A 12,606-nucleotide genomic window follows, 5' to 3' on the forward strand; every position below is an offset into this window, starting at 1 on the left:
TGGCTGAGTCCTGATGAATGAGTACTTTAGAATGATCTAATCACCGTCTACTTGGATTTATGAAACTAGTCCAAATTTACCGCAAATAATAATTTGTTGTACTACAAATAATGATTAGGACTTGACCTCCATCTCAGGTAGACAAATACCTTACTGCTACATCGTTTCTGACAAAGAGTAACTTCCCGGGGGATCCGAAAAGAGGACCTTATTTCGCCTCTTTCTTCATCTAGGTATTAAAGCAGGTGAAGAACGAAGTGTTCCAGCTAGAGAAAGTGTGTTTTTGCAGAATAGAATGAAGCATTTGTAGACAGAAGTAAACAGCAGGTTTTTCTTCTGAACAGCCCAAATTTTGTCATATTGCAGAAAGGTATTTGTGAATGGTAAGCAAAAGTTTAAATAATCAAACAGAACTTTTGAGCTACCCACGTCCAAATGATTAAGAACTTAAACGAAAAGGCTTATAAAATAAATGAATCCGTGAACTATTTAATTTATGATTGGAATACAAAGTTGACATGTAGACAGCCAAACACATCAAAGTGTAATCACTTCATTTAAGAAATGGAATCAGCAATTCTCTCAAAGATACCTAAAAAAGAATGTTACTTTGAACTCCCAATAATTATTCCCATTTCTGAAGACCATTGGCTAAATTTTTCTTGTTGAAAGAAAACGTTTGTTAATAAATAATACAATGAATGAAGACACCATTCAAGCGAAATCCTAAATTTACTTCAAATGTAATTTTTAAACTAAATTTAGAATCCTGCCCTTCCCGCGCCTTGAGCCTTTTTGAACTGAGTCATACTTTTTTACTGATTCAATAATTTTCCTCAATGCAGTTTTTAGAGTAGGATACAAAAAATAAGATGTGAATATCAGGAGTACAATCTTATATTTATCAGAAAATATTGCTATTACTGAAATTAGATTTTTTGCTATCTAGGAAAACCTCATATTACCTTTCTATCTTACGTCATTTTCATTTTAAAGTGTCATTAGCTGATGGATAAAATTCGATTTTCACAGCAAATGTGCGAAAATATAAAAATTTAAATAGTTGTAACGTTATTTTATTTTTATTTTACACGGTAAATATGTCTGGTTTTGATGATAATCCATTTGGACCCCCTACAGTTGATAATCCCTTTGCGGTATGTATTGTGCTATCTATATGTTGGCATGAATATTTTAAGACTGAACAGTTTGCTATTGCAAAATCAAATCTGTATGTTTATAAGGAGTGGTTATTATCTGTGTAAATTGAACTAACCAATATGATATTGATTTTTCATTTCTTGAATGTGTCAGTTTACGATTATTTATTAAATAGTTGTAAGACGAACAGTAATCATTCATTTCTTACGCATGACATTGTTTACCAAAATAATTCGTCTAGGTAGATGTTAAATTAGTCTAAATTATCCTAATATAGGTTAAAGATATGAAATAATTTTTTTTTGAAGGGTAAGGAAACAAATGTACTAGTGTAATACGAATATAAAGGATTGTATGCAGGAATATAAGTAATGGTTTAACATGTCTTAGTGAATATGAATCTAATAAGGTTACAATGATGAGTAATGTTATTGTATATTTGCACTATAACTTGTGAAGGAATTGCTTTTGCATACTAATATAAGTACTGCAATTTGTTCAGGATCCTGCAGTGCAGCAAGTTACGAAACAAACCAGTAGTGTCCAACGTGGTCTGGAAGAATTTAATCCATTTGCTGATCAGCCATCTCAACCCACACCTAGTGCTGTATGTTTTCTTTAAAAAGCCTTTACATCTGTTACATTATTCATATCGTAAAGACCAGAAATTCTTTTTTTAACTGTTTCTATCTTAAGCTTGAGCTTATTTGCATGTGCCTTAATTGGGAGTATTTACAAGTGTCTTGAAAATGGGAAATACCGTCCTATATATTCATTGTTATTTCTATATGGATATTGGAAATAAAGCATTTCGTATTTGTTAGGCTTGCTTAACGTGAAACTGCTAAATTAGAGTAATTGTTATATTTGGGTACGGGATGTTTAAAATGTAATCTAACATAACGCAGTCAAAGTTATTTTGTTATTATTTACGCCAATTCAACTATAAACCAAATTATTTTATTCATGCCTTTTTCGTTATGTAAACAAAGTCACCGACACCAACCCAACCAACCAAAGGTAGAAAATTGACTAATGCTAATTCGAAGGTCAATCTTCACGAGCTGGTGATCAGTTGCTTCCGATATAACATTCTCTATTCAGTTTTAAGTTTATTTCGACGCAAGTTAAAACCTATGAAGTCACGATCTTCGCTAAACAGAAACTCATACAACCTCAAGGAATCGGATTAGTATTAATTTAATAACGGTAAAGACTGTTTCAAGGTCCAACTATCGGGTTTCAATTTAAGAACTTAATATCAGTTATTCTATCAAACTAAGTAAGTAGCCATTACAATGGCAGCCCCTTAAAAGGCAGATGAACAACTGCCATAATCAAGCTGGCATGTCTCCATCTAATTCCAACCTGAAGGACCTAAATGTACAAACCAGCGCCTGTACTGAACATCAATGGTCTATTTGTTAAAACGGAAATGACGTTAAGGGTAATTCGCCAACCTAATTCTTCTACCTTGCGCGAAGAAACTCAGAGACAATGAATGAAACAATCAATGCCGAAGCAAGGCGGCGGAAGAGGAAACCGCATAATGCAGACCTTGCTACGCGGGTCTACCAAGGGCTGAGCCAAGCCTATGCATACGAGATCCCACTTACCTAGAACCTGACCTTGCCCCTATACCGGAAGATGTTAGCTCGTAACCTGCGTACACAAACACTGCTCAGGCTGGGATTATACTATAGCGGGATGAGGAAAGAAAAATTAAGAATTAAAAGAAAACGGGGTTATATAAAATAAAGCTGGTAGAAGAGACACACTGGTCTACCAGAACTCCACAACAACGCCAAAGCTTTACAAAAAGCTGCAAAAAAGTGGAAGTACGGCTAGCCTTCCATTTAAAAATTGGAATCGCCAAAAAGCTTAGAACCAGGGACCAAATTATTGATTAGATAAAATTGTTTTATTTTTATTGATTTTGATTGATTTAGTTGAATTATCAGAATTGCTCTGATAATAGTGAACCATTTCGTTATGAATTCTTATGTTGCATTCAAGAGATCGAATGATTTTCGATCTGGATGTTGACTATTTGAAATATAATAATATTCCTTAACATTTTTTTATTTATTTGTTTGAAATGTCAAATGTAAGTAATTGACGAGATTTAATTAGGTATTTTTGTTACCATTTCTAGACTCGCACTAATGCCCAGCCAGCCGAGTACAATGCCCGCCAAACTCAGCCCGCAGTTATGACAGCTACTCAAGAGGAACCAGCTGCACCAACATATAACAGAAATGCCCAGCAACCAAGTAATATGACAGCCGCAGATTTTCAGGTGGGTGAGCCGTTACGAATAATTTTATATTTTTGGTTTACACTTGTTAATATTTTATTATTAACTCATACTTCTCGATTTTCCACTACTTTTGTTTTTTACCATGTGAAGTTTGTTTTTGGTCTCAATGAATAATATCTATAGTTTTATTCCGTAAAATAATTGGGTGAAAACTTAGGCTGGTACAATTCTTTCGTTAGAGCACAGTTATACCTCTCATTTATCTTATAATTGTGTTTAAAACAATCTTAAGGCAAGGCAAGAAATTCGAGTATTACGATTCAGAGTTATGTAAAATTCATTGCTGCTCGTGTTACATTATTGATGTAACTAATGATTTTATATATACACGCATGCAATCAATTCAGGCAGCATTAAATGTAAGTATAATTGGCAGTTTTTCATTTAACGAAGTAGCAAATAGTAGGAAATTTACTATTTTTTAAAAAATTTATTATATTCTTGCTGTTAATTGAATGTTAAATATAATAAATCAAGAATTTATACCCAAACACTCATAATATGTGATTAAATTGTGTTTATGTAATCACTAAAACGTATTGTAGGAACATAGCCTGTGCACATAGGAGTATTTTCTTGTAGCATTCACACCCTTTTCTGTTTTGTTTCGAATATTCAACAACCTATTTCAAATTACTATTAACATAAAATTCAAATTATTAAATAAAAATTGATCAAAACTGAGGACCTAAATGTATATACATAATTTTTTTAATAAAATTTAAAATGGCAGCTAGAAAGAAGTATACTGCATGTAAGTAGGTATGCATTTGGAAAACATACATTTTTTCATTTGAGTAACTTCACATTGTTTAATAAAAAGTTCCTCCTTAATTTTTGTGTTTTTAAATTCAAGGTACATTTATTTATTAAAATATTTTATATACATATGAAAAGCCTTTTTTTTTGTTTTTGTTTCGTTAAAATAATTAAATTTTGTGTCATGGCCAAACAACATTAGATAAATTATTTTTAATTAATTTATTTCAACTGTTACTCCGATAATTTTGTTTCTTTCTTTCTTTTGCTTCCGATTCTAGTATTTATTATTAAATTTCCTAGGTTATGAAATTTAATTGAAATTACTGTTTCACTCATCTTCAGTTCAGCATCCACTTTACGAGAGTAATTTTTTTACTTTAAAGTCTCATGACTTTATAAAATGGCGTATTATAACTTGTCAATTTTCAAAATTGAGTTGTGTTCGGAAATATATGTTTTGTAGTCGTTGGTTAACTAAAAATCTGGGGTTAAACAATCATGTCTTTCTCTTACACAATAACTTCAATATATGTAATTGATATGTTTTATCGTGAGATTTATGTTATTTTAAATGCTGATTTTAATGCAATAGACTGATCATACGATTTGATGTGATCAATAAATACTTAAGTGTCAGTAACAATTTCTACTTTTATTACTCATTGAACCCCCGCACTAGACTTAAAAGAACAGAACCGAACAGACGCTATCGACTACTTAAAAGACAGACGACAGATCAAAACTCTCTCTGGACAACAAAAGACTAATTTATACTTCTATGTATTTTGAAACCCATCTGGGCGTATGGAATAGAGCTATGGGTTTCAACCAAACGCTCCAATCTCCAAAGGATTCAATCTCTACAATCTAAAATACTTCGAACTATTGTACACGCTCCTTTTTATGTCTCCAACCTGACTATACACACTGACCTTAACGTTCCTTTTGTCATATAAGTTGCTAAAACAAGATACAGAAAACTCCACTTCAACCTGCAATCTCATATAAATCCTCTAGCTAAAAATTTTTCTTCTAGAACTATCCTGACAACCCGACAAGACGCCTTAAAAGACAGTGGCCTCGTGATCTACTCTCCAGTGAAGAGAGTGACTAACCATGTAATATCGTATTTGGGAGTGTTACCACTGGGTAACTTCTCCACTCGTATACTTCTGTTATTCAATGTTACTCTGTTATCACTGTTACTTATAGCGCTAACGCGCTGATTGAAGCACAAATAAAACGCAAAAAAAAAATTACTCATTGAAGACGTTGTACTACTCTCAATTTAACCCGAATTCTAGCAAAAAAAAAAATTACTCATTGAAGACGTTGTACTACTCTCAATTTAACCCGAATTCTAGCAAAAAAAAAAAAATTACTCATTGAAGACGTTGTACTACTCTCAATTTAACCCGAATTCTAGCAAAAAAAAAAATTACTCATTGAAGACGTTGTACTACTCTCAATTTAACCCGAATTCTAGCAAAAAAAAAATTACTCATTGAAGACGTTGTACTACTCTCAATTTAACCCGAATTCTAGCAAAAAAAAAAAATTACTCATTGAAGACGTTGTACTACTCTCAATTTAACCCGAATTCTAGCAAAAAAAAAAAAAAAATCTACAAAATGTGAAAAGCATTCTAAATATGAATTTTTTATTGGCCCAAGAAAAATTGTTTTTTATTTGTTATTTTGGCGGGATTTTAGGGAATCGTTAACGCTACTTCTAACTAAAGTGAACATCAAAACCGTAGAGGGTACACACACAATCGTTACCATAGTAAATAGGAATATTATCTTCTAACGAAATTTTTCATAAAGAAAAAACCCAATTTTTGTTTTCAGTTATTATTAATTCTTTTTGGCTCCGATTAATTTCATTTCATTTCTTAAGGTAGTTTGCAATCAACTGTAGTCAATTATTTATTCTAGTTCCTCTATCAGTGGTTGTACGCCAGATACATTTTGTAGTTAAAAACCTTTAGCCATTTTAGAAACTAGCAAATAGTTCTTTTTAATTTGTTTTAGTCTTTCCTGCATTATATGTTTTATTAAATTAAGCATGTGTACAGCGAATAATAATCTGAGAGCTAGGAGAAATGCTGTTCCTTTAAATGCGATTACTTTATTTTGTAAAAAAAAAAACCTGCATTGCACAAACACACTGATTCTTCGAACTTTAATATTACCACACATTGCTGTTTACTTGTGCCTTTAGTGTAGATATTTTTGTGTTTCATTTACCTAGAAATTACAATGTCGCTTTTATGTTACAACTCATACTATTAAAATGAAACAGTAAGTTTTATTTTTGTTCCCACTACTATTCTGTGTAACAAGTTTATTTTTTTAATTTTAACAGTTAACTAACTTTGCATTTTTTTTCAGAGGAGGCAAGAGGAGTTGGAACGAAAAGCTGCCGAATTGCAAAGAAGAGAAGATGAATTAAGAAACGCTTCTTACAATGGTAATGTAAAATTTATTTCTGAAACCATATTTTCCCGATATTGTTTGTAATTTTTCATAAAACATTTTCTTTATAGTACGAAGAAATAATTGGCCTCCTTTACCAGAAAATTGTTGTGGATTAGAGCCATGTTTTTACCAAGATATAAACATTGAAATACCAATAGATTTTCAGTCAGTAGTGAGACACCTCTATTATTTATGGATATGTAAGTAAATATGTATATTTTAACTAATTTAATTTCTCTAAGGTTAGAAGAGAAAATATTTTGTTTATGCCAGATTTTAGTCTGAAGAAGTGGCTAGACCGCACCTCCTAAAAACTCAGCAAAGTTTCAGATAAAAGTTATGAGCATTTAGCCAGTTAAATAGGTCACAAAATTCAAAGAGAATCGTTAGAGTCGTTTTTGTATATGTTGAAGCTATATCGTTCTGCGGAATTCGGCCAATATTAGAAGCGTCTTAATGTTTTAAACGAATAAACCAGTTTGATGATTCCATTTTTTGTTTTTTTTTCTCTCTTGTACAAAGACAGTGGGTACGAGTTTGGTCCTTATACGAGGAAGAGGTAGACAATAAGCTTCTCTGGTCACAGGGTCTTGTAGAACAGGATGATAATATTTGATTTTATAATATATCAAACGTTGATTGTTAGTAAATCTGGGTCCACAGTTTTATCTCTAAAACTGATGAAGAAATATTATATCGTTTGCAATTATATCGTTAATTTAATTTTTCTATAAAAGTTTCATTAGTTTTCTTTTATGAAGTAATAGTTCATATTAATTATTTTTAAAAGTTATTTGTTTAATAACTGCTATTCATTACAGTTCACACGCTATTAATGCTAGCAAATGTTTTTGGAGCAGTCCTGTTAGCTGCAGTTTATGGTAATTTTGGAATGTTAGGTGTCTCCATTCTGTACGCTTTACTTTTCACACCTTTCTCATTTCTCTGTTGGTACCGCCCCGGTTATAAAGCGTTCAGGTTAGTTGTAGATTACTCTATTTTAATGTACAACCAGATGTTATGTTGTCCATTATATTTTATTCGTACCATATTTTATTTAATGTTACAGAAATGATAGTTCTTTCAACTTCATGGTATTCTTTTTTATATTCTTTTTTCAATTCGTTGTAACTGTTATCCAAGCGATCGGGGTACCAGGTGGAGGAACATGGTAACTATTGCTGTATTTTTCAAAACAAAATCTAGACAATTCCTATAATTATACACGCATATAAATATAAATATGTATATAATTTTTTTTTTTAGTGGTGTCATAATAGCTTTAAAATGTTTTGATTCGTCAGTTTCTGGCATTATTACTGGTCTAATCATATTGTCAATTGCTTGTGGATATTGTATTGCTGCTGTATTGGATCTCTTATTAATTACAAAGGTACGTTAGAAATAATAAATGTTAAATTTTCATTTGCACTTTTTTGGAAATTGCATAGACTGCCATATTCTTATTGCAACCTTACAAATGAAGCAATGTGGGCTTGTCAGTAGCATTTAAAGTTTATATTAAAATTCAGTTATTGTACATTTCGGTAATTGAAGGTGAAGGAAGTACTAAAAAAGAGTATTTCCCTTTTTTAAAATTGTATTCTTTGGTATTTTTAACCCACTTTTATTAAAAGTAAATTAAGTTATCACTGACCATCCATCATTAGTAATTCAGTAATTTCCAGCCAATAATTGAATTTTGGGGTTATAACTGATTTCTTTTACTTATTATTTTCTTAGCAGATTCTGTCATTAATCTTAAGTAAAATTGGTTTTAGATTCACCGAATTTACCGAAGTACCGGAGCAAGCATGGCTAAAGCACAGGCGGAATTTACTACTGAATTTCTGAAGAATGAACATGTAAGAGATGCGGCAAGCACTGCAGCGACCGCTGCAGTTCAAGCGCAGTTTCAAGCAGCCAGGACTCCACCCTCTAGGTACTAGGTACTAATCCATGGGCTTTTTTCCCTTTCTCTCTTTACTTTGTTGTAAATTAATACTAACTTAAATCTTCAATTTCTTCTAATTGCATTTTGTCTTCTAAGTGATACTATACAACTATTAAAATAATTGTTTAGTAAATTTTTATAATTAAATTTGTATAATATGTATAGATATATTTAAAATTACAATAATGCTTGATCGTTGCATGTATTATGTTAATCTGGGTTAGCAATGAATCTATTTGAAGTCAACTGAACACGAATTGAAATGCAATAGACAAAATTACCATAATTTCATTCTTCCAATGTGGGTCAAATATTTTTGCGTTTTTAGCTTACTTTTCTGTTTTGTTTTACCGTAAGTTTTAAGAGCAAGGATTACCATTCCTCCTTGCACCCTCCCTGGTCTTCCAGTTTCCAGTCTAGTGAACTCTCTGCTTCACCATCATCTCATCTCAGTCTTAGCCTGCCCACTATACGTATGAAATTAGGCTGTGCTGGGCGAGCGTTTATATGCGGCCAAGCAATAGTGCATTCTCTGTAAAGGACTTTGAGCTCGCTGTTTCGCTTTCCTCCTCTCAATTGATAGTCTCCAGTGATTAAAATACACTTGTGCAAAAGATGGCCAATTGTGTGGTAAGCTCTTGTTTCTGTCGGCCGTTGCATGCCTTGCCGATACAATTCTCAGGTTGTATCCATCATAGCTTGCATCCTTATTGGATCTTTTGCTACGTGCTTCTGTTGATAATGCCAAAGGGACTAATCATATTTTGACCATAAGATTATATACTATATAATGTTTGGCTGTTTTTGTAAACTATCAATACTACAACACTAAGTGTGCGAGTGTGATGTACTTCGATTTTTCTCGACAATTTTTTGTTATAAACGTCATATGACCACTCTGAACATGCTCTAGAACTCTCAATTTCCTCCATTCGATGCAAGAATCACCATCGCATCGCATTTGATTTTTTATTGGCAACTATTTCTGAACATTTTCGAAATTTCTGGAGAACCGATCTTAGATGCCTTGCGCCCTCGCAAGTCAAAACAATTTCTTCATAACTTTAATCTCCACCTGCATAACCTCAGATCATTCGCACAGGTTATCACTCATGTTTTCGAACCACAGGTTTTTTATTGAAAGCAATGTTGTGCGATGGGTTATTCCTTTTGCCTCCTGTGATACATACCAAGTTTACTTACTAACAGGTTGAACAGTTAGTATTAAATTATTTTTGATTATTATTATTTAGTACCTTCTCTCAAAATTATGTTACTTCATCTTTAAAATGTTTTTTCTTTAACACACACTCAAATGCATGACTGCATGAACTGAAACGTTTTTTCAAATTTTAGGGAATTTGGATTGACTTTTATTGTAGTTTGTAAAGTATTTTTGTTTAATAATCAAGTATGTTAAACTTGGTTTCATTTCTTCTTTTCAGAACCGGAGCCTTTCCTTAAATAGGATTGATTGGAAAGAGAGACAGAGTGTAAAAGAGAAAACGTTCCAATTCAGTCATTTTAGGTAATTTGTATTCATGCGCTGAGAGTTTTCTAAAAACAAACAAGTGTTATGTAAATAATGGCCAGCTTTCATTCCATTAATACATACATATATATACCTATTGTACGATATATATAAAAATTGTATATGTCTGTTTTTTAATTTGTTTCAAAAATGCATTATTAAATATATAATGCGCAAATAATATGATACGAATAATCATTGATTTTGTGAACTAATAATTGTACTTGAATTTTCGTAAACTTGTAGTTATTGAAAGAAAACAGAAAATAAGTATAGAAATTGTCATATCTAGTTGTATTTATAATTTATAAATAAGGCTGATTCTTTTTTGTACTGTTGTTTTTAATTATATTTTTTCTGGCTGTTTTATATATATACATATTATTATTGTACATCATTTATTTTTTGTTTGCTTTTTTTTTAAAGAAGCTTTTAAAGTCAGTTGATTTATAAATATTGTAAATTTTATTGAAAACCTTAAGTTTATTGATTCAATTTTTAAAAATCGTAATTTTTTTCCCCCAATTTTCAAACCGACCAGCCTCCAATTTGTTGTTTTTGTTTAAAATGAAAAGAAAAATGTTTCAATCACGTTATTATTGAAGTTGTCTTGTTGCGTCACATCCTTTTATTGTATGTATGTTATAGATTTATTAAGCACTAATGATTAATCAAGAACGAGCAAAATGTTTAAACTTTCAATAAAAACTTAGTCTAATTTTTTTTTATTTTTTGTATTTCCACCATTATACACTTGCTATATACTCCTGTTTCGACCACAGCTTGTTATTTTTATTACTTATTCACCTTTATTAAGTAGACCTGGAAACGTTGTAAATATTAAATATTTAAAAATGTAGTAGTGTCTGCAGTGCTGGTCTTTCATTTTATCCAACGTCCTTGACCGGTTTCGTACTTTTATACATAACCAGAGGTAGGTTAATGAGTTTGGCATTAAGATTTCGTCTTCACTTACGTTTCCGACTCGCACATCACAAGGATATAAGTGGGTGCAGGAAGTTTTCGTGTGACCAATTAACTGACATCTCTGGCATTGTGAGATCTTTTTTCTTTAATTTGGATAGTAAAAATATGAATTTGTAAATTTGACGACTACATGATCAGTGTAGTTTTCACTTATTCATTCATAACATTTGATAGATTAATGACATTAAAAATTACCTCAAATAAATTTAATAAAACGGCCACTAATTAAAATGAGAAACAGTAAGTTCGTTCATATGCTTAAGGTTAGGCCATTGACTCCATACAACAATATACATCGCACTATTAAAGTAAAGTGCTCTTTTTATCTGAAGCTCACTAGAGAAATTTAAGAAGATTGAGTTGTAAAGCCTGTATTTCTTTGGAAGAGCCATCATTTGGTGCGTTCCAACATGAGAAATGACTAACATTTGAATTTAGGGGAACAAGATCAAATAGAATTGAAAAAAGGTTTGAATATGCTGTGTAGAACAGAGCACAGTTATGCGTAAGTGTCTTTAGTGTGATATCTGTGTTTGCACTTCATTTCCAGAGTTTTGCCGAAGAAAATTCAATAAAATTTTTTATAAATTAATAATACATGTGTATCATATAGAAAAGAAAGTTAAAATGCAAAAAAAAAGTGTTAGTTCATAAAACAAAATAATTATTTTACATAATATATTTGCATGTACGTTAACATACATAATTAAGGAATTTTTATGTATTCTGTATTTACAAATAAACATTCTTAATTGTTTTGAAATTAAACCTATCTATTGCAAATATACAACAAATATAATCCATGTACGGTAATTATTTATAATTATATATAATATAGTCCATATATAAACATATTACTTCTATAAATTAAGTTATAACCTTATTTAACATAATTTTTTTCAATAGTATACAGTACAATGGAATGGTGAAATTGATAATTTAAATTAAAAATTACAATGATGCAAAAATAACAAAATCTCACCACCTTTTTTAATAAAATTGCCAATAAAAAAAAAATACATATACACTAAATGGAATTTTCATAATAAGGCCCTAATACTTGAATTTTTTCTGTTTTCGTTTAAATTATTATTATCATAAAATAATGACTGGCCTTTATTACACATACATATCAACAAAAAAAAAAACAAAAAAAATCTGCACAGCCATTCATTAAAAAATTATTTGATTTTATTCGCACAAAGTTTAGATCTATTGTGAAAAAATTTAATCAAATTTTTTACTCGTTTTAAGAGATAGAAATGAAATAAAGAACGGAAATCGTTCAAGAGAGGATAAGCGGACTTACGAATTATTATTAAATTAAAATAATTTTTAGCAATGAAAAGAACGTGCCAGCACTAAAATAAATAAATAAATAAATGAAAATAAAACAATAATATAACAAAAT

The 12,606-nt window shown here is 30.9% G+C and overlaps 1 protein-coding gene across 5 annotated transcripts; it reads left to right on the forward strand.

Moving 5' to 3' along the window:
* Nucleotides 1-942: 942 nt before the first annotated feature.
* On the forward strand, nt 943-10,926 carry Scamp (secretory carrier membrane protein). 5 transcript variants are annotated; one of them, XM_074121824.1, is made up of 11 exons: nt 944-1,157; nt 1,664-1,768; nt 3,317-3,460; nt 3,829-3,840; nt 6,637-6,715; nt 6,792-6,923; nt 7,545-7,701; nt 7,793-7,894; nt 7,990-8,116; nt 8,505-8,672; nt 10,123-10,926. In XM_074121824.1, the coding sequence occupies exons 1-10, from the start codon at nt 1,101-1,103 to the stop codon at nt 8,670-8,672; spliced, it is 1,083 nt and encodes a 360-aa protein (XP_073977925.1). In that variant the 5' UTR covers nt 944-1,100; the 3' UTR covers nt 10,123-10,926. The 5 variants fall into 5 exon arrangements, with proteins under 5 accessions (XP_073977927.1, XP_073977925.1, XP_073977923.1 ...); XM_074121822.1 differs by having other exon boundaries at nt 8,505-8,665; XM_074121826.1 differs by lacking the exon at nt 1,664-1,768 and having other exon boundaries at nt 943-1,157; nt 8,505-8,665.
* The last annotated feature ends 1,680 nt before the right edge of the window (nt 10,927-12,606 follow it).

This window comes from Rhodnius prolixus, unplaced genomic scaffold (genome assembly GCF_049639745.1).
Source record: "Rhodnius prolixus isolate KJV_2025 unplaced genomic scaffold, Rpr scaffold_8, whole genome shotgun sequence".
Classification (NCBI taxonomy): domain Eukaryota; kingdom Metazoa; phylum Arthropoda; class Insecta; order Hemiptera; family Reduviidae; genus Rhodnius; species Rhodnius prolixus.